The sequence below is a fragment of the Aethalodelphis obliquidens genome, unplaced genomic scaffold (assembly GCF_003676395.1).
Source record: "Aethalodelphis obliquidens isolate GAN/ISIS:26980383/991018 unplaced genomic scaffold, ASM367639v1 scaffold33, whole genome shotgun sequence".
Lineage (NCBI taxonomy): Eukaryota > Metazoa > Chordata > Mammalia > Artiodactyla > Delphinidae > Aethalodelphis > Aethalodelphis obliquidens.
Genome location: NW_020837977.1, coordinates 15282657 through 15309822, shown reverse-complemented (window position 1 = coordinate 15309822; position 27166 = coordinate 15282657). Strand labels below are relative to the sequence as shown.

The window sequence follows — 27166 nt, the reverse complement described above, 5'->3', positions numbered from 1 at the left end:
TACAACAGTATGGGATTAAGTGTCTTATTATACCTATTTTATAGGTAAGGAAACTGAGGCACAAAAAGGTTATGTAAGTTGCTCAATGTCATGCAGCTGGTTTAGGTCTGTGCCAGGATTTGAACTGCGGTAGTTGTGGTCCAAAGATGTCAGTTTTAATCAAAATGATGTGTAAGAACACTCAGTAGAAGGTAAAGACTTCTTTGGTGACTAGCAGGCTTATTGCCTTTTTTTCTTTTTTTGGACAGATGTGAAGAAGATTAAGGATTTAAGTATAAATAACTCTTTAGGAAAATCTTCTCTCATGCACTTTAACTTCTGCAAAAGAGTTATACATATACAGTCTTGCTTTTTACATTTTTTTTTAGCAAACATATAATAATACTTCCTATGTGCCAACCAATGGTCTAAGCAATTTTTAAATATTCATTTCACTCCATGAGGTAAGGACGATAATTTATCCTTGTTTTTCAGGTAAGGAAGCTGGGGTATTCACTGGTTGAGCCACAGAGCAAGTCTCTTAAGTACCCTGAATCTCCATTTTTCATTTGTAATATTGGGATAATAATACTCACTCAGATATTGATTTCTAATTACGGACTAAATTTTTTACATCTAATATATTAGAAATTTGTTGGTAATGCTTATAACCAGTAAAACTGTATCACTTATGTTGCCAGTGGGGATAAGAAACAGCTAGATATAAGAAAATTTGAATTTAAAATAAATTTTCAGAAAAGATTATATATTATACAAAACAGCATATATAACATATAATAATGCATGTATGTTAAACATTACAATAACCTCTAAAACATATACAATATCTAAATGAGAATTAAAATATTTTCACCTATTTGATCCATTCAGATTCTAAAATTCCATCATGTGAAAATACTAACACAAAGATCTGAGCACCCTACTAACAGAAAAAGTCTCAGCTTTAATAACACTGAAGAGCTTCTGGAAGATAAAATTGACGACAGTTGATCCTATACATAAATCTACCTAGGGTGGCTCATACTTACAAGATTTTAAAATCTACAGCAAGTTCATTATTTAGAATCCACAAGTGTCAGCTTTTATTGGTTGTTCCCAAACTGTAGGTGACCTTGAAAGGAGTTATCAGAAAGAGCCCTGCAATTTCTAGGTGGGAAGCTTTTACTTCCTGATTCTGTAGCCATTATTTCCTCGTCTATATGAATACTGATAACCTAAATTGTGCACTATTCCATTTCATACATATGTCATAAATATAGGGGCTTCCCTGGTGGCTCAGTGGTTAAGAATCCGCCTGTCAATGCAGGGGACACGGGTTCGAGCCCTGGTCCGGGAAGATCCCACATGCCGCGGAGCAACTAAGCCCATGCGCCCCACTACTGAGCCTGCGCTCTAGAGCCCGCGAGTCACAACTACTGAGCCCACGCACCACAACTACTGAAGCCCGCACGCCTAGAGCCCGTGCTCTGCAACAAGAGAAGCCACCGCAATGAGAAGCCCGCGCACCGCAACGAAGAGTAGCCCCCGCTCGCCTCAACTAGAGAAAGCCTGTGTGCAGCAAGGAAGACCCAATGCAGCCAGAAGTAATAAATAAATAAAAAATAAATAAATTTATTAAAATATATATACATATGTCAACAACTGATAAACCAATCAATCATCTGGTTAAATTTTGTGATCACATTATACACGAGCAAAGTTGCTGGGAAAGAGTTTTAGTCAGTTTTTATAAAGACACGTGAAAAAAGTATCTTATAGACCTAAAGTTACTTCAAAGAAAATAATCCTTAGCCCTTTTTAAATATAAAATATGGCAATATGAAGGGTTGTTCATCTTCAGATTCATGGATTTGGGAATGATGTGCAAACAACTTAAGAGCTCGTATTTCTGTTCTCACTGTCACCACCCTGTGTGTCTTCACACTCCTTGCCTGAGTTACAGCAACAGAGAGCTCCTCAGACCCTACACAACTCCAGTTTCCTGCCACTGTGATCCCTCCAGAGAGATGCCAGAAGGGTTTTCCTATGACACGGCTTTCATAATGCTTTTGCCTTGAGCGAAAACAGCCAGTGGTTTCTTAGACTCCATCATATCAAGCCCACAGTCCTTAGTGATTTTTGTCAAATCTCCTAACTTAAAATATCCAGCCTGCTTTTCAAATGCTCTCTCTCCTAGACACCTTTTCTTTCCTTTCTGTTTGTCTAAATCGAAACCATCTTTCAAGACCTGACTGCCGTCCTACCTTTTCCACTAAGTTTTATAAACTACCCAAACCAGATGACTATAATCTCTTCCAACCAGGATTCCTACTGGGTTCACGGCCAGTAAAATTGTGTTTAGCCCTTCTCCTGTCCCTAACTGCTTGATGTTTCACTCAAACTGTTTCATACTTGGTTACGTTTTTTCTGTAGTTTACAAGCTCCTGAAGCACACGGACCGTATTTTATCAATCATTTGAGCCCTTTCGAACATTTAGAGCACAGAAGGCATTTAAAATGTACACACTGATGAGTGGCATTCTAAACACATGATAGCTCAAAATAAGATTGGAGATGCCCCTTGTTTCTCAAAGGAATTAGTAGACTCCAGTAAAGTCGGCCTTTCCAACTTTATTAAATTTCTATTGCAACTTTGCAGTATTACCAAACTCTGGCTCTCGCAATCCAGTCAGAGATCCAAGCCTTGAAAAAGGACTCTTAAAACAAATTTCATCTCCAAATGTACTTTCTTCAAGACCACGCTGGCTTAAAAAATGGGTTTCCTGTAGATTTAATGTTAAATCAACATAATTAACTGGACCTATGCTCTCCAGGATAGTAGCCACTAGGTACATGTTGCTACCTTAAATGTAATTAAAATACAATAAAATAAAAATCAGTCTTTCAGTCACGCTAGCCACATTTAAAGTGTTCCATAGCCAATGACTATTGCTACTGGACAGCATGCGTAACAGAAAAGCCATCCTCACAGGGAGTTCTACTGGACAGTGCTGAGGCCTATCCAAAGTCTCGCCAAAACTTAGTATGTTGGGGCAGCTTTTTACCGACAGCGTAAAATGCTCGGACCAGTGCTGTGAGAGGCAAACTAGACGTCCACCTCAGAATACGGTTTGGAGGTACTGGGAAGTCTCACCATCCTATGAAAAACCCAAATAGACTCACTGTGCCAAGAACTGGAATGGAAATTAGAGCTTCACTCGGTTAGTTTAGGCTGAACAGGGACCCTCTGCCTTGTAAAGTGTGAAAAGTTCCAAGGGAAATACCATGTTAATGGGAAAATACCGAAGTCCGGTTTCTGACGGTGGGTTGGGTGGAAAGGAGCATAAAGAATTAGGATGAGCAGAGGCTCCTGACAAGGAAGGAGGGAAGCGTAGTAGAGGAAGGGCCTAGAAGGTGGTGCTACACAGCTGCGACTAGATCCTGTCCCGAGCACATCATCTGAGGGTGGAGTGACTTAGCAAGGGCGGCAAAACTGGGAAAATTCCAGGTGCATGTATACTGAGGTTGCACAAACATCTCTTAAAGAGTGAATGGCGAATTGGGAGGGTCCTGGAACGCTAAGAAGGCAAATTATATAAAAGAAAAAGGGTTTTGAGACTAAAACTATATAACTGAGTATCTCATTATCCTCCTGTGGCCCAACTTCATTAGCACATGAGGAAGAAGCATAGAGGACAAAACTGGTATTTTATGTGCTGTGTTCGTCCTTCCTCTCCTTCTCAGTGAACAGGGAAGTCTATAAAGCATGACATGGACACCTTATTGGCTCATGAACTGGGTCTGAAGGCTTAGCCCCAAAGAGGAATAGGCACGTGATTTTTCAAGGTCACTACTTTGAAGTACAACATTCATCAGATTTACACACTTAGCATGTTTTCTAAAAAATCCATCTTCCATTTTATGAAGCCACGGTTAATACTCTTAGGATAAATCTATACAGGTGGAAAATCATCTAAAAACCGGGACAACGGTGTCGAGTTTTTTGCTCCTGCTGGTGCTGGGAACAAGTCCTCCCCTCTTGTCCACCCAGCTAAGCTGCCAGTTCTGAGGAGAATTCTATACCCTACCATGGCCTGTGACATTAGGCTCAGGGCTTCATTCCCCCAAAACTACTATGGGATCTCTTTCCACTCTCCTTTTGCCCCCCTTTCTGTTCATGATTAACAGAAAAACCTTCTTGTGAAGTCATTCAAGTTAGAGATACATCACCAAATGATTTAGGTAAGTGATAACATGAAACGCTTTCCTATCAGAAACAACATAAGATGAGCAAGTTAATCGATTTGTTCATTGTGAACATGACAGAACTGTTCAGTGGCTTATAAAAATGACAACAGAGATGGTTGGACTGTTAAGTGATTGAACAACGCAAACCAAAGAACGCTCATTAGAAGTCACTGTTAACCTAAGAGAGAGTTTCATTACATGGTAGAAAGCTCTGCCCTTGGCCATACACTACTGACAATATTCTCTACTCCTTGAGATATAGACAGAGAAATTATTAAGGTTTTAGATGACATAAAAATCAGACAGAAAGATTTTATGATGTATTTCTCAAGCATGGGATACTCGTTGAAAATACAGACTCTTGAACTTCCTGGGTAGGGGCTGGGCATTCAGTTTTTGCTAGTCTTCTGGGTGATACATAGTCTCACTAAATTCGAGAAGTGTAGAACATTAGAAGATTCAAAGTGACGAACAAAGTCCAAGAGACAGAAACACTTTAGTAGAGATAAATTTTGATCACCCAAATTATACCTTCAAAATAAAGATGAAAATTGTTTTCTTGCTTTCCTATTATATAAATTGGTAGAATTTGAGAGCAGAAAATAGGGCAGCAACCAACTTTCACAGCAGTTCCTAGAAGAAGTGGGGATCTTGCTTGTGGTGAAGAATCCTGCACTAGATGAGATGTGGCACCTTTATGATAACTTTTTATCTAAAAGCTAACAAGACATTTTGACCATATGACCACACATTCAGTGTCAAATAGTACTTAGGACTTTGAGTTATAAATATGAGTGATCAAACATGTAATTAATTGATTTTGCCTTGACTTAAATGTAAAATGGAAAATTGCTTTAGGATTTTACAGGATTTATGGATTTAGGCTTTCATAGCTAAAAACGATTCTAGTTTCAGAAAGCCACGTTATGATGATTGAAAGCTTCTCACGTTAATTTCGACCTTGTCCTCACTGTGTCCCCTGCTCCCCCACCACCAATCAGTCAGCAGACCCTTACCACAGAAATGGAGTTGGGAAGCAGCGCTCCGTCCTGTCCCAGCATATTGGAGACGGTGATTTCAGGTAGGTCCATGTTTTGTGGATGAAACGGTAGCAGGCCATTATGGTTCATTGGGTGACACAGAGAGTGGTAACCAGGTTCGACCTCATTCAGGTGCACCAGCGAGTGGTCGGGGAGGGAAGGAGGAGTGATGGGTGGAATGTTAAAGTCTTCGCTTTCCAGGCTTGGACCAGGGTAGGACTGAAAAGACAATGGTGATATTGATGCAAATTATCATCCCCTTCTTTTCATCATGGTGAACAAACACACATGACCCTTTCAGATATTATTACAAGCATCATTAAGGATTTGGCAAAGACACTGCAAACACTCAGATTATCCTGCTGCAATTTCTCTATCATGCATGGAAGAAAATCGCCTCGAAGGCATAGCCACTTCTTGTATAAAGAGTGCCACCATTAAGCAGTTTTATTGTTCCAAGAAGCTGAACTCAAACAGATTTCAAAGGTCCCATTAAAATGCTCCAGAGTTGTAATCTGGCTGAATACCTTTTTTCATGGGAATTGGGGGGAAGGAAAGGCAATTTATAAAATTAATATTTGATCAAACATGTTTCGTAGGGCTCCCTACTGCTCAGATCATGACATGTAATAAAATGAATTCCAGAAGTTCTAAGGCAATTGCTCCTGGGTTTTGAAGAGCTACATGCTCACAACTGACAAAAAAAGTTGGTAAAGCAGTAGCTTAACCATGTTGCATAAGTGTGACTTCAGAGAAAGTGTCATATATGAAGATAATGCCATTAAAAGCTATTTTTATCATGAAGATTATACCATCAAAATAAAAATGAAGATGGCTTTCTTGATTTCTGACTATTCACATTTATTTGATCTACCCCTAGAAGGCAGTAAATAATTTTGTAATCATTTAAATGTGGTTCGGCCAATTTTGAAAGACTAAATTACACAAATATCATTATAATACTAATTTAGGAATAAAAGTCAATCAGTAAAATAAATAACAACATACGTGGGGCTTTTTCTTTTAGAAAGTAGCTTTTACATAAAACAGGAAGGGAGGGAGCAAAGAAGGAAGACAAGAGTATGTGAGGACACTCCTGCTTACAAATAGAATGTGGTAAACATGGAACATATAAGGAGGAACTGAATAATAAAATACTGTTACCAATTCATATCAAAACACAGCAATACTTAGCAGTCTTTAGAGAGCAGGTACCATAGTACGAAGGAAACAGAGCGGGTCCAGATAACTCTCGCAAGCCTATCTTTCAAAGTACGCGAGTCTTCCTAGTGTCTGAGCACAGGGGTAGCAAGGACCCGCTTGTCTGGCAGCAGCACGCCTGCTGGAGTGTGCGAGATTGGAAATGAGCAGACTGAGGGTAGGAGCCAAAGAAAGGAGTGTAGGGGATTCACAGGGTGTTCAGCCAATCAGCTTCATGCTCCTGCTTCCAAGTGCCTGGGGTTATTTTTTTCCAGATGACGTCTATTTGTCTAACAGAAAGAAAACCTTCAAGTTGCACTTGCTAAATGTTGTACAAGTTTTGATATATTTGTTTAGGTTTTGTCAGGAGACACGCTTAAATGAAGAGCTACTTGGAACATCTGGCATTGAGACGTGGTCCCGTAGAGGCACGTGTGGGTTACAGACTGGGGGCGTATGAAGGGAAGATTTAATTCATCTCTGCAGATAATTTTTCTTAAGTATCTAAAGTTCTGTTAAAAGAAAAAATCACCAGCACTAAAAGTTCAATCGTAAGTTATCAAAATTTCCTGTTTACAGTATCTACCTCTTGTCTGAAAGATATACTAGTGCCCTGTGTCAAAACAGCAAGTTTGATTAAATTCTCATTTGCCTAATATAATTTAGACCTTTAATCTGTAGACCTAAACCATCAGCCCCTGGTACAAGTATTCACATAAGAAGCATAAAAGACACAAAATGGTGGGGGGTGGGAGGGAGAGGAAGCACACTTATTAATGCTGGCTTCGTAGAAAGCGCTGTATTGAGTCCTTTGACTATGCTGTCTTCATTTAGCCCTTTGTCTTCAATAATCCTTTGTATAGCTATTATTACCCTGTTTTCCTGAACAGAAAATTGAGAGTTTGAAGTTAAATAACACTCACTTAGCTGGTAAGCAATCAACTCAGTACGTCTGAGGGATGGATATATGGAGGAGGAAGGCGTTTTTAGTTCTAACACTTCCATAACTAGTTTAATTGCTATTATTTTATTAAGTTGAATGATACAAAGTTGCCAATACTCAACTGTTTTTGATCAATAAAATTTCACAATTTAAGAATTAGTATTAGCATTAGTATCTGGTTTTTCCTAGTCCCAAATTCCATCCCAATGCCTATCCCATTAAAATCAAATATTTACCCTAGAAGAGCACAAGTATTCATAATTTGTCTTTCTGACAACATTTCAAAGGCTGAACTTGTTGATACCTATCTTTTAAGAAGTTAATTGACATCTGTTTGAAACCTTCCTGAATAAGATACAATTAATGCCAGCCATAAAGGAAAAAGATGTTTTTAACTTTATAAATGACATTAAACCTCTGAAATACCCAGGGATAGTCTACCTATGGTGTACTATAAATTTACATTCTAGAATTTCTCCAGTAGTTAAATCTTAATTTGTGGTGTTTTAAAGGAAGGTTTAATTGGTATCACTTTACGTCCAGTGATAACAATTGTACTGCAATTTAACTAAGCTACATGGTTTATTTTCATGTAATTACACATTAATGTTATTTAATCCGTGCACTTACATACCAAAACCACAGATTCCACAACTTAACTGGTAATGGGTAGTTATGTGGATCAAGAATTTTAACAACAAAAGGTTACTTAGTAGTTTCTATTCTTCACATTAGAAGTCATGAGATGGTTATTTGCCAGGAGCCTATTACATTGTAATCGATGCCATATAAAAGTATCACGGTAATTGTATAAATGTCAAAATGTCACAGAACTCACAAAAACTTCAATGCCAGACTAATTACTAATTATTTTTTAAGTTTGGAAATGAATTAGCTAATTCTTCAACATTGACTTCCATGGCATGACATCTTTATTTTGATTTCTTAAAACCTAATAAGTTTGACTTAACCACAGTAAGTTATATATTAAGAGGCAATTTGCAGTTTTGGGGGTGATGTAACAATCGCATATGATTCAGTATTTTCCCTCATTCCCCATGAAGCTGCCTGGTTACAATCAGTGTTCAATGTTTGTTGAATGAATTAACAAATGATCACTGAATGAATGCATACAAGAAGAAATGAATGTGAAGATGACTCTTCAAAGGCGTGAAGTTTATGACTATACCACTGTTATGCCATGGGCTTGAATAAATGTCCTGTATTCCCAAGAATGCACTGGCTAGATGACAGCATGGTATGGAATGCTGATTGCTCAGCATGTTGAGAAGCCAAAAGTACTGTATCCTGTTAAAGATGTAAAGGCTTAAGCAGCCTGAGAAAGGCTGGGGTAGGGTAGTTTAGTGTCCCTCTCTGGCTGTTGATCTGTCCCCCTGAAGTGGTTTGCACTCACCATCCCGTGGTAACACAGAAGCCCCAGAGGATTCCTAAGGGCGAGTTTGGGGCCCCCTGGCTCTCAGAAGTTGTTGGAACCTAATCCCTACTGCAGCTGGCTAAGGACCTGGTGGAAGCCTTGGTTTTGCATCAGGATCCCTTGGGGATGGCTACCAGCAAGGGCCTCACTAGACAAGTGGATAGAGAGCGCATGAGAGGGTGCTCTGAGCACAGAAACAGGGACATTGGTGATGAGACCAGGGACTGAGTAGTCATAGAAGCTTCAGTGAAAATCATTCCTTGCACTTTCTCCTGATTCAGGGTCCTTTTCTGATTCGGGCTTATTTTCCTCCTTCAAGTCTCAGTGAGGCCAGGTATTAAAAAAAACTTTCATTCTCCAATTCTATTGAGACCAAAGATCATTTGATCCTTCCTAAGACCTTGCATATCCCGATGAGACACTGGGCTACTTTTTTTAGCCTCAGTGAGAGACCACCAAGGAGTCAATCCATGGCTTCTGAGAATCTGGGAGGCTAGGTTCCAGGCTACAACGCTGGAGAAGAGCAGCTATGGCCTTTCAAGGTGGCATCGTCTTCCTTATCAGCCTTTCTAGTGCCTCCTACCCCTCCCAATCTAGAGATCAGAATCTTCTCAGCAGCTGCCTCTTCCCCAAGAAATGATAAAAGTCAATGGTGACCATCTACACAAATGAAGAGAAAGTACTTAGGGTTAACGGTATGAAATTCAAGACAATATATTTAATTTTATCTTGGATCTTCACCATGTTAATGAAAGGCAAACTGGAAACAAAGCAGCATGCAAAGTGATTTGCTCTAAACCATAGCTAGTCTGCATGATCTAAATGAGTCAAAGACCTCAGAATTATATTACTGTTACTCAACCAGATTCTCCCTGATCCTAAGTTACTCACTGGTCCTAGACACAGGAGACTCTCCTTCTGCTGCTGGTGCTGGGATACGGCTCTATCCTAGAGTGGGAGGCTCTGTGAGTCCCTGTGTGTCCAGGGAGCAGAAGCCAAGAGTCATGATACGTGGGTAGAATGGGCTGTGCTTTCACGAGGCTTGGCTAACGCTGGACTATATACGAACTTCTCAGAGGCCATAAGGGGACTGTCGGAAGCATTAAAGTAGTAATTTCAAAATTATCATCCTCAAGAGACTATTTTTATGGTTCTCAATAATAGACCCAGTGACTGTCTCAAGCCATTGTCCTGCAACCTTACCACTGGCATTTGCGTATTGAGCTTACGAAGTGCTACATCTTTCTCGATGAGGCGACAGATCTTGGACTGGTTGAGAGTACTCATTATGCTTCCTCAGTGACTGATAAGAAGGCCACGGAACATGCTGGAAAGACTGGAGGCTCTGGAGTCCAGCAGACAGGGCTGCTGCAGGCTCTCTGAAGCATTTATCAGTGTGGGTTCTGGGACAGGTTTCTCCTTTGAGCCTCAGTTTCAAAACCTGCTTTATGGGGTTCTTATGAGCATGAAAACAAAAACATAAGATAGGTAAAAAGCCTAATAATATATGTCTGCCACATAGAAAGTTCTTGATAAATGGCAGCTCTGGCATAGCTATGGTTATTGTTAAATGTGTTTATATATGCCATGGATTGGGTCATGTCTGAGAAAACAACTATAGACCAAATAGGAGAGGATTTAGACATCGTAATAAAGGAATTTCAGTATATTTGCCATTGATCAGACCTCATATTGAAGCAAAGTGTAGCCCTATTCATACATAATGTATTCATTTAATTGCTCCCCATAAATAGCATTTGTTTTTATTTTAATGGGATTAAATTGCAGTTTTGAAATTAAAGAATAAAAAGATAGTGGGAAATGGTGAATAGGCGAAGATGCTGGAGAGCTCAGGCAATAAGGACCTCATGTGCAGAGGGCCACAGCTCTGATTCTTCAGAGAGCTCTACTGCGGGCCGGCACCCAGGCTGATCAGTTCCTGACAGTTCCATCCTACTGACCCCGGTAAAAGGCTAATGAATGTGTGAAGCAGAATTTCAGTGTCTAAGTTTGCAACAAAAGCTATACTTGCTAACATACTGTCTTATGTCCGAAGGGAAACTATATTCCCTGGGAGACTGCTGTCAAATTGCTGATCAGATGGTTTGTTTTGGGGACAAGAATCAAGAGTTGGGTTAGGAAAGTAACAGAAGATCCTTCCGATCTGTTTTGATTTGATCTTTTGGAAACCTTTCTAGCCTCTTGACTAAAGCCATTGTCCTTCCCCACGTCCAACCACCCCCAGCATCCCCAATTCAGTGACAAAGGAAGGAAAACGTCTCATCTGATTTCTGGACGATCTCATTCCCCTGCCTGTTTAATGACATGCTCACATTTCTTTTTCATCATTTTGCTTTACATATTCCATGGCCTGGGTATCCTGTTTACATTATTTTCTCCTTCTGCAATCCACACTTCCTTTCACTACAGCCTGTTCTTATTTTTTATTCTTATTCTACATTATTACATCTGGAGGTGGGATGTTAATTAGGCTGATTTTTCTTTTGACTACAGAGAATTTATGTTTTTGTACTGTTTAGATAGAGTGTTAATATATGCTGACTGGGAACAAATAATGGGAAATCTCTACTGGACTTTGTCTTTTCTTCTCTTCTAAAACTCTAGTTTCTCCACCAGAAGGGCCTTGTATTTGTGGGGTTTTGTCCACATATTGCAATCATTATACAGAGTATTCAATCTTTGGTGACAAGAGGTCCCATAACTCCGAAGAATTCAAAAGCTATCATCTTGTACATATCTTTAAATTATGTGATGGCTTCATGCAATCATGCACACACTAAAAATATGGCTATGGTTATAACACTGTAAAATATGGTTCTCATATAGATCTTTATCTGAAAGATAAATAAATAGCACTGCCATCAAATTTATGTGAAATGCCTTAATTTTTAATCTATAACATAATTTCTGAAAGTTCAGGATAGAAAAATGCCCATGTTTAAACATGTTTCATCTTGTATTATTGAAAATTCTTGTTGCATAATTTAAATAACTGAATGAAAAGCAAAGTAAATTGGGTTCATTAGAAAAATAAACTTCCTCTGTATGTTTTCAGAAGTTGATATTGAATGTAATGGTGATTTCCCTAGAAAGAGTTTAAATAGCATCAACATTATCTCCAATTTCTTTTGAGAAGACCTTCAGAAATAGGTATTTTTCAGATTCTTTTGTTTCTGCATGAACAAGGGTTGATAGCTTGAAACTATAATGTATTACTGTGGAAAGCTTTGGTCTGTTACATAAATCATCTTAACACTCAGCAAGAATTGTCCAACAGTGCCATTGATGTGCTCAAGCCAATGATCCTGCAAACAATTTTTTTGTCTTTCTTTACATGTTAGACAATAGCAATAAATCATCTTCATTTAAAAACACACAATGTACTAATTTTTCAAGCAACAGTTATCAAAATGCATTGTGGGTAGAACGTACCACATTTATTTTATTTGTGCTCATTAGTTTTTGTAACCTTATTAAGTAAAAGGCAATGAGAGCTTCATTTGTCATATAAGCATTTGTTGTGTACCTACTGTGTGTAAGGCATCCCACAAAGTATGATTTGAGATACAAAGAACTATAAGAGCTTGTCATAAAGGAAGTAAATTAGAAGAGATATAAAAACTTAGGCTTCCAATAAACAGCATGTTCAATTGTCAAACTAAGTGATATCTGAGTGTAAATGAAAGAGGAATTATTTGAAGCTGGGATGATGGGGGGTGGGGAGGTTGTTATAAGCAGATTTACCCTGATAACAGGACCTAAAGATCAGACACTTCTGCTGAGATGCAGTAGGTGATGAAGGGAAGACCACAAAACTGACAAACGAGCGAGTCCAGACAGTGCAGCAAGGAGGTTCAACAGGGAGGTCAGGTCTTCAACATCTAAGAAAACTTCAAGGGCAAGATTGAGCCCACTGATCAAAAGAAACTCTGGGGTACTGAGCCCAATGCGAGCCTCTTTTGGGACTTGTTTTTATTGGATCATTGAGAACCAGGGTGCAAAGCCTCAATGAGACCAGAAAACAGGGTTAGCTTGAGGCCGCCCCAGAGAGTATCTGACACTGGGGCTGGGTTTGGGAGAGCTCTGACCTTGAGCTGGGGTTAACAGGCTGAAGCTTTCAGGATCTGTGGGTGTTAGGGCAGTGGGCCGAGCACTCTCAGATCAGGGGTGGGCAGGGCAGGGAAGTCCAGCACTCTTCTGTGTGCCAGGACTGCTGCTAGGGCCACTCTCAAAAAAAAGTTTCTGGGAAACAAATAATGTGGCCCCCCCACCCCCCAGCACAACCCAAAACCACACATGGACGATGACTAGGGAGAGCATATTAAAGTGGGGAAGCTACTTCTGAAACCCTAGTGGGGGGCCCAAGGATGTTCTGGTAATAGGCCATCGTTCTGTATTCAGTGTTTAAAGGGGATAATTAAAACATTTAAAATTTCATTGCTTAGCATAGATTTTATGTACAAATGCAGTCCATCTTTTTTAGTTTTCCAGATGTCTTCAGTTCTCACATTGAGTTCTGAGATTCACTTCTACAATTTTTGGGGGGTTTATTTTATAAATAATACATGTTAATGAGTGAAAAAGAAGAAAATATACCTGAAAAAAAAACCACTCGAATTCAACCACTCAGGAAAAAAAAAAAAAACCTACACTATTAAAACATGTGCATTCTTTCAAGAATCTTTTCAGTCCATATTTGCTATCTTGTTTTGGGCTTTTGTTTTGTTTTTAATAAAGCTCTGATTTTGGAGCTAGAAATGCTATATGCAAATCTCATCTCATCTCTTAGCAGGTGTAGTTACTTAATTCTTCTAAACCTTAGTTCCCAAATCTGTAAAGTAGGGTTGATAACAGTATTCAGTTCATTAAGGGTATATCAGGATTAATTGAGATAAATGAGATAATGATTTATATCATTATTACAAATTACATTATTATTACAGATTATTATTACAAATTATTACAAACTACTTAAATTTGAGTAATATACTAGCTCATAAGAGCTATCAATAAATGTAAGCTATATTATTATACCATCATATAATTTAACCTGGTCACTTAAAAGGATGTGAATATTTTTCATGTCAATAAATATCATCTATTACATTTTGCTTAAATGACGACATATTATATCATTGTGTGCATGTTCTGTAATTTATTCCAGTTTCTTATTACCAAACATTTAGGGTATTTCTAATTTTTCTCTGTTATGAACCTCACTGTGGTGAATAACCTTATGCATTCTTTTTCTTAGGATAATGTTCTGGAGTTCTATATTTATGCTCAAATGAAATTATAGAATGCTCGCTCGAGAGAAGACCTCAGAGACTACGCTCCCACTTTGTAGATGCGAAAAATGAGTAAAGAGGTTAAATGATTTGCCTGTATTCAGAGAACTAGTTGAGCAGAGGGGAAACCCATAGCATGAATACATAGAATTTTTTACATTTCATAATTGAATAAAATGCATTGGGTTTTTTTTTAATTAATTTATTTATTTTTGTCTGCATTGGGTCTTCGTTGCTGTGCGTGGGCTTTCTCTAGCTGCGATGAGTGGGGCCTACTCTTCATTGCTGTGCGCAGGCTTCTCATTGCAGTGGCTTCTCTTGCTGCGGAGCACGGGCTCTAGGTGCAGGGGCTTCAGTAGTTGTGGCACGCAGGCTCAGTATTTGTGGCTCACGGGCTCTAGAGCACAGGCTCAGTAGTTGTGGCACACGGGCTCAGCTGCTCCGCGGCATGTGGGATCTTCCTGGACCAGGGCTCGAACCCATGTCGCCTGCATTGGCAGGTGGATTCTTAACCACTGCGCCACCAGGGAAGCCCAATGCATTTGGGGTTTTTTTTTGTTTGTTTTGTTTGTTTTTTGTTTTTGCGGTACGCAGGCCTCTCACCGTTGTGGTCTCTCCCGTTGCGGAGCACAGGCTCCGGACACGCAGGCTCAGTGGCCATGGCTCACGGGCCCAGCCGCTCCGTGGCATGTGGGATCTTCCCGGACCGGAGCACGAACCCGTGTCCCCTGCATCGGCAGGCGGACTCTCAACCACTGCGCCACCAGGGAAGCCCGCATTTGGGTTTTAATATACTATTTTAAAGCATGTACGGCCTTTGAGCTTTAATAAAATTTTCTTTTTTAAGAAACCTGTGCTAAATTGATTTTTGCTTATGGTCAGATTCTTTTTGCTAAATCATATATAGGCAGCCAGCATGGAATTAAGCATTCAGTGTTGGCCTATTTTTATATGTACATATTTTTATGTAAACTTTAAAATACACACTATATGTGTTTATGGCCATTCTTTTCATTTTTTCCCATTGTACAGAAATCAGTAAATGTTGCATATGTAAACCCACATTCTTCATGAAAAAGCCAGATTAGCAGAGGAGCTAAACAGATGGCCTCTGCTCTTGGTCTGGCTCCTCCCACAATCAAGAGGGCCAGAAAAAGGAAAGATCATCATTCTCCAACAGGCAATTCCCACTGTTTGGATCTTGTACCAGGAAGCAATTGCAGTTGGATCCCTAGGTATCCGAGGACCATCTCGCTTCCTACGTCTTCACTACCAAGAAAGCTTATGCTGAAGCGGAGCTGAAGATAGGGGCAAGGGAAAAAATAGATGAGCAATTGGAGATAATTTCCTGAGTTTAAAAAAGATAGAATTCCTCCTCCTTCGGTTTCCCAGGAGCAGGATCCCTGAGAAAGCAGTGGAAGCGGTGCGACGTCTGTGATGCAAAGACCTCCTATACTTTATCTTTTGGTGGAGAAAAGGAAAAACGACAAGAAGGGGAAGAGTCCTGGACCCAGACAAGGAAAGCAATGAAAATACAGAGGAAAAGGGAACAGCTATGGAGGCAAAGGTTTGGAAAAGGCTGGAAAAGACGGGAAAGAAGGAATCACCACTTTGGATAAAAGAAGCCAGGGACTGCAAATAAACACCTCACCTCTGCACAGCTTATATGTGTGTTTGAACAAATATGAAATTGCTGCTTTGGTAGGGAAGAGATGGTCAAATACTTGGTTCAACCTGCTGTTTTTCAGAGTATTCCCATGCACGGTAACACATGCAGTTATCTGAATACTAACAAGATCTGAGGTTAGCACATCAACATTTTGACCTTAAAGTTCTAAAATACAGTGAGGCCTTGCTGCCCATGGATGGAGTCTGACTTGGGCATTAGGCCTTTCCGGGCCAGGAACTTAGCTGGGATATGTACTATCTTTTTGATGTTTGGCCAGTCCCTCTATCATTATCATCCTCCAAGAATTGTTCTAAGGATTAAATGAGATAATGAGTGCAAGGCCTTTGCTTAGTTCCTTACAGACACAGGTAGCTGCCAACTGACAGTTGTTATTACTATGGATCGACTTCATTCTTTACCAAGGAGGTAGGGGAGTGCTAACCTAAACTTCCAGCCAAGCAGAAGCTTCCTACTAAAACTTACCATCGTCTTGGCAAGCAAGACATTTAACTGAAGTCAGAGCATAAGAAATAAACAGCTCAGTGCTCACAGTACAGGTGAGTTCAGGCTTCCCTGAAGGCAGCTTCCGTACAGGGCGCTGGCCCTGCTCTATCCCTGCCCCCAGCTCCCCCTCCTCCATGGCCACTCTGGTGTGTGAGTTCAGAAAATAACTATTCACAATGGGCTTAGCTATTCTTGAATGCAGGACTTCTCCTGAAATGCTAGGAGGCCCAGTCACATCCAAGGAAGGCTTCATTACTGGTCTCAAATCATGACCCTCAGAGCCCTCCTGAGTTTCAGACCAGGATGTTCTATTTGAAAAACCTGATGCCAAAACCAAGAAGTCACTTGTTTGACTTTGCTTGCGACAGGATCAGTGATCATAACTTACAAAGAGGAAGGAGTGGATGGAGAGCATTTTCCAAGACAGCCACCAATTACTCTCAAATCATTAGGATTACAGTTAGAAATTTTCATGTCCAAACTGCGAAGTAACATAGATCCGAAAAAACACAGGAGAAAGAAAGAAAATGTGGGATAAAGATGAAACTGAAACTCTGTTTCTGGGAAGTCCAGCTAAGTCTGCTCTAAAACCAAGGAACTGAAACTGCAAAGGGAAACTTGACACTTTTTTAAAGGTGTTTGGGTGGCAGGTGAGGATATGAAGAAGGTAGTCTCAGAAGATATAGGGATGGGTGGAAAAACAGCTTTTCTAAGCCTCAGTGTTCTTATACTAAAAATGGGCAAAGTCGCTTCTACTTGACATACAGGCATAATGAAATTTTAGTGTTTCTTTGGAACAATCTTAAAGTGTCTTGGAAGTAGAGTTGGCATGGACAGATAACATCATTCAACATATTGCTATTCTTAACTTGAATATCATACCTATTTTTTAGACATCCTTTAGTGACAGGTTTATTATGAGTGATAGAAAAAAAAACCTAACACATATATATATATATATATTGCAAAATTTAACAGGAAGGATCATTTAGTTTTTCATCACTGCTCATGTGCTAAAGAAAAACAGCTGCAAAAAAATACGATTCTGAACAAGCTAAAGGGCTGTTTTCAAAACGTATCAAAATCAACTGTATAACTGGTCAGGCTGTGTGTTAGAGTCACAGCACCTCTTGCTGGTGCCTAAATGTCTTGGTGTCACTTGACAGCTGTTCACTGAGCAAACCATCCTTCACATGGAGCTCGATGCTTTTGGAGAATCTGTTTTTGTTACACATGCTATTCCATACAGATAGTTTCATAATTTTTATCACTGAAATGCATTTGCCTAACGCTTGAAAAAACATACTATTAGACAATTATCATAAAATTCTCAAGCATACTCAGCAACAAACATTTATTTTCTGAAATAAAAAATGAGTCTTGCATTTGCAAATCCCACAGCTTGGAAATGTATATGATACACAACATTTAACCTGTCAGCAGCCTCATTAGTGTCAACGAGTAGGAACTGGCAATCAGGAGATGGTGTGCTCTACATGTGTTTGTGTTTTAAAATGTTCCCAAAATAGCTCTGCTAGAGAAGTTGATATAAAACACTTCTACTGGACAAATGAATTTCAGTTTAGATTTTACTGTCTACTTAAAATTTTTTTGAGGAATTCTGTTTCTCATGTAACTGATCATTTATAGGTTAGAGTCGATACCCAACTAATAATAATAATAATAAAGACTGGGTGGGTAAAAAATCATCTAAATTTCAACCATACCAAAATGTAAATGATCAAGAAAATCTGCAGAAAGACTAATGTGTGCTTGACTATCAAGAGCCCTAAGATATATATTTGCATGGCGCCGGTATTCAGTATCCATACAGCTATTAAGACATTTTTATAAACTGTATGAAATATGTGAGCTATTTCAAGATATAATTCTGAAAAACAGATTACCATGTAAGAAGCCAATTTAGGAAGAAAACAACATAAACAATAGTAACTTGTGTGCTCGAGTGAAGCATCTTTTTAATTTTGAGTAATGAAGATGTCAAGCCAAATGCTAGAGTAGTTTAACTTAATTAGGTGGCCTATTTTTCCAGGCAGCCTTTCATTTCCCATTGAAAACTCAGCTTGTATGCAAGGCAAAAGAGCAATTTTGTCTGTAATGAATACCTCCGGGACTGCGCAGAGTAATCATTTGAACGTTACACTGAAGACTGGTTTGAGTAACTAGTTTGGGCTTGTTAAGATGTCAGACTTTGCTGGACTAACTAGATTACTCAAAGCCTGGCAGTTTTGCTATTTTATTGGGTGAATGGTCAAAAAGTCAAGCTGACCTTACTCCCGAAATTTCTGCCAAAAGGAACCAATCTAAAAGTAATTGGTCTAATTTATAGTTCAAATTTATGTCATGATCATGGAAATTTTATGGCCTAAGTCAAGAGATGTTTTTTCCAAAGTGCTCTTAAAAAATATTATACTTTCCAGGCCCTGTTGTCATACGTCATTTATATTCTATCTAACCCTGAGAATTTTCTCATTAGGAAAACATGTAACTAAAAATACAGATATAGCTATTAATATGTTTGCAAACCTCAAAATATTACAATTCTAACAGCAGATTTAAGAGAACACTGCACAAACACACCATTGTAAAGCAATTATACCCCAATAAAGATGTTAAAAAAAAAAAGAGAACACTGCACAAAAAAGAACTTGGAAAGTCCTATTGGTTCTGCTGCCATTATATTGCATATGACAAATAGCAATCCGATATTATTGTAAGAATAAATGCCTGTTATTATCTAGTCTATTATCACATTAGTTCTCTGAGTCTTGGACTTGAAATAATTCTCTGAGGAGACAGAAGTGCTGGTGTCTTTTGTTAATGTGCAAGGTGCTGACACCCAGGAGGAGGGGTGCTCCTGGAATGGAATGGGCATGGCCAGATTTGCTAAATGTCTGCACAGGAGGGCTGAAAACCATCGCAAGTAGAAGACTCAAAGAGTTAAGGTGATTGAAACATGTACACAAAATAATGCTGCACACTTCCAACATGTCGGGCATCATCTAAGCACAGGAGATCCAGAGAGAAAGAAGGGCGAGTCCTACCACAGTCAGGTGGGCAGGCTACATGCCACAGCAGGGCAGATGTGTGCCTCGGTAACTCCAACCAGATGCTGGAGAGGCACGGAGGTGTGTAAGGAAGGAAGGAACATGGATCGTTCAGCAACAGCAAGAGGAGAGAAGGAAAGATGGAAATGAGGTAAGATGAGCTGACTTAATGAGAACCTTTGAGGTCCAGAGCTCAGGCAGTAATTACACAGAAGGAAAAGAGGAGACAGATTCAGCAGTGATGCAGAAATGTAGAGTCAGAACTACCTAGGATCAGCTCAGGGCTGAGAGTGTAAGGGAGACTCTTCAAGTTTCTGTCTTGGGTGACGGGGCTGGGGGTGGTGTTAACTCTCACGACTATAGGCAATATAGGAAAAAAAGAAGTTTGGGGTGAGGGAGTGGGCTGGAGGTGATGAATTTCAGTTTGACGAATGGATATGTTGAGTCTGAGCTGCTGTTAGGGACAGGTGCCCAGGGAGGTTAGAAATCAAACCTGAAACTCACATGAGAGCTGCCCTAGATGGCGCTCTTCAACTTTTCCATTCAAGATGGATGGTACAAAATGCACTTTAGATGCTTAGTTGTAAGATTCCAGGAAAAAATAATATTGCTTTATTTTATCATAGTTATTTTTAATCTTGAAATTTGAGGAACCAGGTAAGAGAGACAATTCCAGTGCAGGAAGAAAAAAGAAGCAGAGAAAGCTGATCACAACCTGAAAATAATCTAAAACAGGATCTTAGGTCAGGACATGTAATACTTAGGGTTTACTATGATGTGCAGAATTAACAACAAAAATTAGTTCAAGCTTAAAGGATAACTGTTCATGGAAGGAAGGAGGATGGAAGGAAAATATGAAGGAGGGGAGAAGGAATGAAGGAAGCAGGGAAATAAAGAGGGAAAACAAGCAGAAAGAAATGGTTTACTGGAGTCAAGGCCAAGGTCAAGGAGGAAGTGATTTATTAAAAAACATCGTTCAATCAAGTAACCAAATCTTCTCCATGATCTGACACCAGAAAAATCTTCTGATTTTCCCTGTCAGGTGATTATTTCTTGTGTGTGTGTGTGTGTGTGTGTGTGTGTGTGTGTATATATATTTATATACACACACACACACACATATTAAAAAAAAAAAACAGTCCTTCTCAATCTTTTCTATACAGTTCCTGAACTGAGACACAGGTGAGAAGTGAAGAGTTCCTATGTCCAGGGAACTGGTAAAGAATGTTGCCAGTGTGGGTGGAAAGCATGGAATGAATAGGTAGTCGTGGAAAATGATATTTTTGTAACTTCCATAGAAGAAAAAGAATGAGGAAAAGTAAACAGAAAAAATAAGTAAATAAATAGATAAATGACCTTGGTGCCATAGAAAGTTCCTGTCAAGAGAACCGGACTCCTGTTTCCTTTGATGTACTTGGTTCAAATGGACATTTATATCTTGAGCATAATCAATCACATATAAGGAATTACAGAAGGTACTAGAATTGTAAGGGCTGGAGAAAGGAGCTTGAGTTTTTCAGGGAAAGAGAAGGATCGATCCCCAGCATGAGTGGGCCTGGGCTATTCTGGAGAAGGGACAGAGCTCTGGTGGGCAGCCCAATCCCCTTCCACCTCCTTGTTGTGTCCTTCGGCATGTTGGTCAATCAAACATGACACGTTAAGAATGACAAAGGAGTGTGTGATGGCCAGTGGCCCCTCCTCATGTCTGGCTTCCCTTCCATTAGCCACTCACATTTCCCCCCAAACTCTACAGAAGGGAACCTGCAAGTTCATGAGGTATCAAGCAACATGGGCCCCCTTAGCCAGGGTCTAGAAACCCACAAAGAAATCTTGCATTGCATGGTTCAAACGCTACCCAGAGTAAGAAAAAGCTAAATGGTGTCTAAAGCACTGAGTGGCCAGCACACTTAGGGCTATTATAGGAGAAAACAGTCAATATTCTAAGAACGAAGCCGGGAGAAGTGGAAATGTCATGGGTTTTTATTGCATACTTGTCAGGCTTATTATAGGGTGGTATATTCGATGTAAAAGCTGCCTATCGATTACAAAATTATATGCAAAAAAATTTAAGGATTTGTATACACTAGCTTAAGAGGTATAGAATTCACGTAGTAGATAGTGCCAGAGAGCCCTCTGGGACTGTCTAAAAGAATATCATTAATTTTTACAGTGTCCTTCCATTTCTGGAGACATTCCAGCACTGGCTTTCTATAAAAATCATTTCAAGTTTAGAATCATGCTATTTGCCTGCAGCAACGTCACAGGAGCAGTAGTGTGCCATATGCTACTACTTAGCAACTTAGTCTGTTGAGTCCCAAAGCATGTACTGATTTGACAATTGAACAGGAATTAAAATTGTTGAGAGATACTAAGAGGCAAGTTGTCTTGGATTACTCGACTATGCAGATGTTTGATGTTATGTAGGAAAAAGAACAAAGCTATTTTTTTTCCTGCAGGATGACTAAAATCTTACTTATAGTTGCCGAAAGGGGTAAATTGATTAAAATTCCCAAAAGAATACCAGGTAATGAATTCTTGAATATACCATATTACAGTAAACAAAAGGAATGTCAAGTGTAAAATTTAGCTAAGGCCATTCAACTTACGTAATTTGTGAAGCTTATTCTCTGCCAGAGTGTGTATTATTTTACATTAGTGGAATTTTTGAAATAGCACATTCTAAAAACATTTTCATATGTGCTGCATTATTAAAAAACAGTTTGCTTCAGGCACACAAACCGGCTATATCTTTACAAAGCACATAAAGTATCTGGAGCTCTTTACTCCTTCATGAATTATCACTGGCATTTAAAACATTCTTGGTAACTCTTGACTTAAATATTAAGAAAAATAATGTTAGTTGTTTGATTTTAGTCAGGGCTTAATATTATTCATTGTACTTGAATTTAAAAATCTAAGTTGTTATAATGTATATGCTTTGAATTTCCAATCCTTTATCCAAAAGTCTTTAAGGCGGACATAATGATTCTCTGAAAGGGAGCAGCTGCTTTATAACAGCAATCATTTATTGAGTTTGTGTTTCTACTGTTTCAAACAAATTCAATTAGCCCTTACACTTCAAAACCCTAAAGGCAACAAAGAGATGATACCAGGTTGCTTTAATCTAATAGTAATACTAAACTTGTCAGTACAGTTTTGGGATTGATGGTTGGAAGAAAATTAATAGTAACATTTTTCATTTTTTAATCAAACAGTCCTACTCAGAACTATCTATGGATCCTGCCGGCTACTTAGCTGAATGAATTCAGTGAAGTAAAAATTCTAAATGCAAAGCCCAGCCTTCCAAAGGTATTCTGAGAGTGATCGACTCAGTTGAATGGAAGGAAATGTAGTCCGGATCTTTGAACTTAATGATGACCTTCTCATCTGAACAATATAGTATAGTTTCCAGAATGTCTGCCAGAGAAGGCAGTGATCATAATGACTTCTAAACGCAAAGTTCATGGAGAGGCAGGCCTGCCTCTGTTTTGAGTTAAGCCTGAGACATTTTGTTCTTAGAGAAATTTCAAAGCCCCATAAAGTGCACCCCTGACACATACATTAGATTTAATTCACTGACAAGCACCATGAAGAAAAATCGTTCTATTTTTGTTCCCTATTCCCCCACCCTTCCCAGTTATCAAATCTATTTGGGCGGATATGAAAACAACTGTTTTCAATGTTTGAGTTTATGCTATAGTTACTGACACATGAAACTCCAAGCTACCATGGTTATACTCTTCCAGAAAAAAATATGTGCAAGTCCACACAATGCTCCTGTGAACTCTCCCTCACTTTCATTTATTCATTTATTTGTTTTTGCTTACAAGGTTCTTACATACCATGTTATAGTGGCCCCCTAGGGCAGTCACCACTTTGCTTCAAACGCCCTCTGTGGATCAAGGGGCCTGGTCTTAAGTATCTAAAAATAAATAGCCAAGCCTTCACGTCTATAAATGTAACCATTTACATTTTCATTGGACTTCTGTTGTCACTTCTCATGATTAAATACCTTGTCAACCATTCCCAGGGAAATGGATACAAACGTGCCCTTCAAAGGTTTCCCATCATATCGCGGATTTTGGCTTGAAAACAGACATAGAGCACTTTCTGGCCCTGCGATTCTGGAGATCAATGGAACATTTTATTGAAAACTGCCCCAATAATTGATCATTAAAGCTATCTGCGACATGTGTAGCTTATAATAATTAACTCATCTATAGTCAGAAGCTCAAATAACCTGCACCTGTAAAGACTTTATTTCCTAAAGGTAAAACAACTGTTTAGGAAAGATCATGCTGGCAAAACAGCTGCTTGCCGTTCTGGAGAGGAAACAAGGTATTATCTTTCAACAAATGCCAACTCTGGTGTTTTATCAGCTCGATCTCATTAACTGAAAACAAGGCTTGAATGCTTTGTTTATAAATTATGATTATTCCTGATTGCGGCAGCTACTGATAGTGCTACTCATTTGCAATGCAACTCTTTGAATTTGTTTAATTACAATTTGAAACAAGGCAGAGAAGATTAATTAACCCACCTGGCTGGCTGGCACATAGTCCTGGCTCGGCTCTGTCATGCTCATATACATGTTCTCACCGTCAAACTGCGAATGAAATAATAGTAAACATTCAGCAATCTTGACTGTGTGCATGTTTGTTTTGTTTGTTTTGTTTTTTTCCACCATCAAACTGGAAAACAGTAGCCATAAAAAAAAAATACTGTGGTTGGAAATACGCAAAATCTGTCACAGCAAGAGAGCCACATCTATTCTTTGATGTTTCTGTTGTCATTTTCCTGACCCTGGATGTCAGTGATTTGGAGTAATTAGTGCTCTAGTAATTACAGCAAGCAAGCAAGAAATGAATGGTTTCCTTTCATCTGCAATCTGTTTTAAAACAAAATGGCTCATTTTGCGTACCACGTATATACATATTGCAGTTCGGTTGTAATGAAGTACTAAGTGGATGGCATGATTTCTGAAAGAAAAGGATAATGGAAAATACACTGAGGCACAGCTCAATGCATTCTGAGTTTGGCTCTCAAAAATGAAAAAGTGCAGAGTTTTCATAATAGACTGAAATTGGCTTCATCACAATAGCCTTATGATTAAAGAATTTTATAACAATATTTGAAAAGAGCACGTGCCACTACAAGCATGCTAAGAATGATAATAATAATGGATAACAATAAAAATATACAGGCTCGATGATTAAATTTTCCTCTCCGAAGTTTTTCAAAGACACAGAATTAATGTAAGTATTACAAATGCATAGAAATCCGTATAGGAATTTAAAAATTAGGAACAAGATGGGAGGAGAAAATTCCTGGGGGCAGTTCGAGTGCAGAGCTGTGGAAGAGTTCAGACAACAACAACAGCATACTTTTCATTATTCGGGTTTCTGAAAGCAGTAATCACTCCATTCAAACTTAATCCTCAGCTATCTTTAGTCACTAGATAAACGGGCAAAGCATTTCCCTTTTAGTTAAAAGAAGAATTTTCCCAAGGAAATAATCAAATGGACTAATACAGCCAGCTTCAAAGAGCTGAGTCTGAATGTTCTTTCATTGCAGACTAGTTTCAGACACGGGAACTTGAAAATCTGAGAAGTTATTTTTCAAGACACAACAGTGTTCCTGATGGAGATACACGCGCACAGTTCTGTGGATGGACTTTTACGCCACCGGAAAACCGTGTTATAGACATGGCATAAGAGGCCCTGCGAACGCTGGGGACACACCACACCTTCGGAACTGGCTCTGAACTACAGTCAGCAGCAGTCAGTGCCCTGAAGAGTCGCACAAACGTGAGCTGCACAAGTAAAGACCTCCCTAAGGACACTGAAGCACTCATCAAGTTCAAAGAACCAAAGGATTTCCTCACACATCATCCTGCAAATGTATTTCATGTTTTGTGAACAGACTTACCTAAACAGATCTGAAGTCACTCATTGAAAGATGTGGTTGTTTGGACAGATCAGAAATAGCACACCCAGAAAAGAACAGCTGGACAGTTTGGTTGCTCTGTCATCTGGCATAGGAGCCCTGAGTCCGAGTGACTTACCCAAGGTTGGTTTTCCATCAGTCAAGTGAATGCCTTCAGCCCAAAGGTAGTCTAGCCCCAATCGATCCGCCTGTTACTCCTACCGGCTCAAAACCTAACAAAGAGCATCATTTAGCATTTCTCCACCGCCACCCACTGTTGGTTTGTTTATAAATGTTTTTAATGTTAAGATGCCAAAGAACCATTTAAAATATGGACAGTTTCTCTGACTGTGGCAAACTAAACTGAAGTAGTGAAGTGAATCAAATACTCCACTGCCTGTGCATATTCTATAAATGTGTTACTTTCTATTTCATCTTCTCTTACTCATTTTCTAAATCTGGTGTCATTCTCAAGCCAACTAAAGCTTTGAAGTTTTGGTTTTAGTCTATCCAAAGTGTATGCTAATTGAATACATGCAATGTTACTGCTCCTAAGGACTCTTTCCTCAAAAAGTATCAGCGCTTAAGTAATATTGAGCCAAGGCTGAAACAGCATTTTAAATAAAAGATATGTGGCTACAAGAAAAACCATTTTTTTGAGTATATTCTATGTGCCTGTAACCTACCTGTATCTTTACATGTATTAACTGATTTAATTTTCACAACTACAAAGAGTTAAAGTATTATTATTACCTACAAAGGCACAGAGAATCAAAGCTAGAGGCTCGAAATTACACAGCTACTAAAAGGCAGGGCTGGCATTCAAACCCAGGAAACCTGACTTTCTAGCACATGCATGTAATCCCCATAACAAATATAAATATATTCTGAATCATAATGATGAGTAAGCCATCAATTCTGAAAATGTCAATATATTATCAAAGCAGAGTGATGACAGTATCTCAATGACGTTGAGATACTGTACAGAATTTCTATGGTATTGTGAGGCTTTCAAAAAAAAACGAGAGTCCCAGTGACCTGGCAATTTAGTAATCAGGCTGGCAGAATATTCCTGGATGCTTTATAATTAAGCCTTAAAACACAGGGAGGTGGTTTGACAGTTAATTTTTTGTTTGTTTGTTTGTTTGTTTGTTTTGCGGTACACGGGCCTCTCACTGTTGTGGCCTCTCCTGTTGCGGAGCACAGGCTCCGGACGCGCAGGCTCAGCGGCCACGGCTCACGGGCACAGCTGCTCCGCGGCATGTGGGATCTTCCCGGACCAGGGCACGAACCCGTGTCCCCTGCATCGGCAGGCGGTCTCTCAACCACTGCGCCACCAGGGAAGTCCTGACAGTTAATTTTATGTGTCAATTTAGCTGGGCCACAGGTGTCCAGATATTTGGAAAAATATTCTGGGTGTGTCTGTGAGGGTGTTTTGGGACAAAACTAACATTCAAATTGGTAAAATGAATAAAGCAGATTGCCCTCCCTACTGTGGATGGGCCTCATCCGATCAGCTGAAGGTCTGAATAGAACAAAAAGGCTGACTTTCCTGAGAGTAAAAAGGAACTCCCCCTGCCTGACTGCTTGACCTGGGACACCAGTCTTCCTGCCTTCAGACTCCAACTGAAACATCAGCTCTTCTTGGGTCTCAAGCCTGCCAGCTTTTGGACAGGAACTATACCATTTGTTATTGTTTGAATATTGTTTTTTACGAAGAAAAAACAAACAACTCCTGGGTCTCCAGCTTCCCAAGTACAGATCTTGGGACTTCTCAGCCTCTATAATCATATGAGCCAATTCCTATAATAAATCCTCCCCTCTCTCCACCCCCCTCCTTCTCCCC

The 27166-nt window shown here is 39.3% G+C and overlaps 1 protein-coding gene across 2 annotated transcripts in view; it reads right to left on the bottom strand.

Annotated features, from left to right (window-relative positions):
* The window catches only part of TOX (thymocyte selection associated high mobility group box), a 298253-nt gene that overhangs the window by 128267 nt on the left and 142820 nt on the right, over positions 1 to 27166 (bottom strand). Inside the window, exons 2-3 of one of the 2 annotated variants that reach the window (XM_027128039.1) lie at positions 23936 to 24001; positions 5244 to 5486 (exon numbers count right to left, since the gene is read on the bottom strand). In XM_027128039.1, the coding sequence (XP_026983840.1) occupies positions 5244 to 5486; positions 23936 to 24001 (309 nt within the window). The remainder of the gene's footprint in view (positions 1 to 5243; positions 5487 to 23935; positions 24002 to 27166) is intronic. The other variant, XM_027128040.1, reaches the window with a different exon arrangement.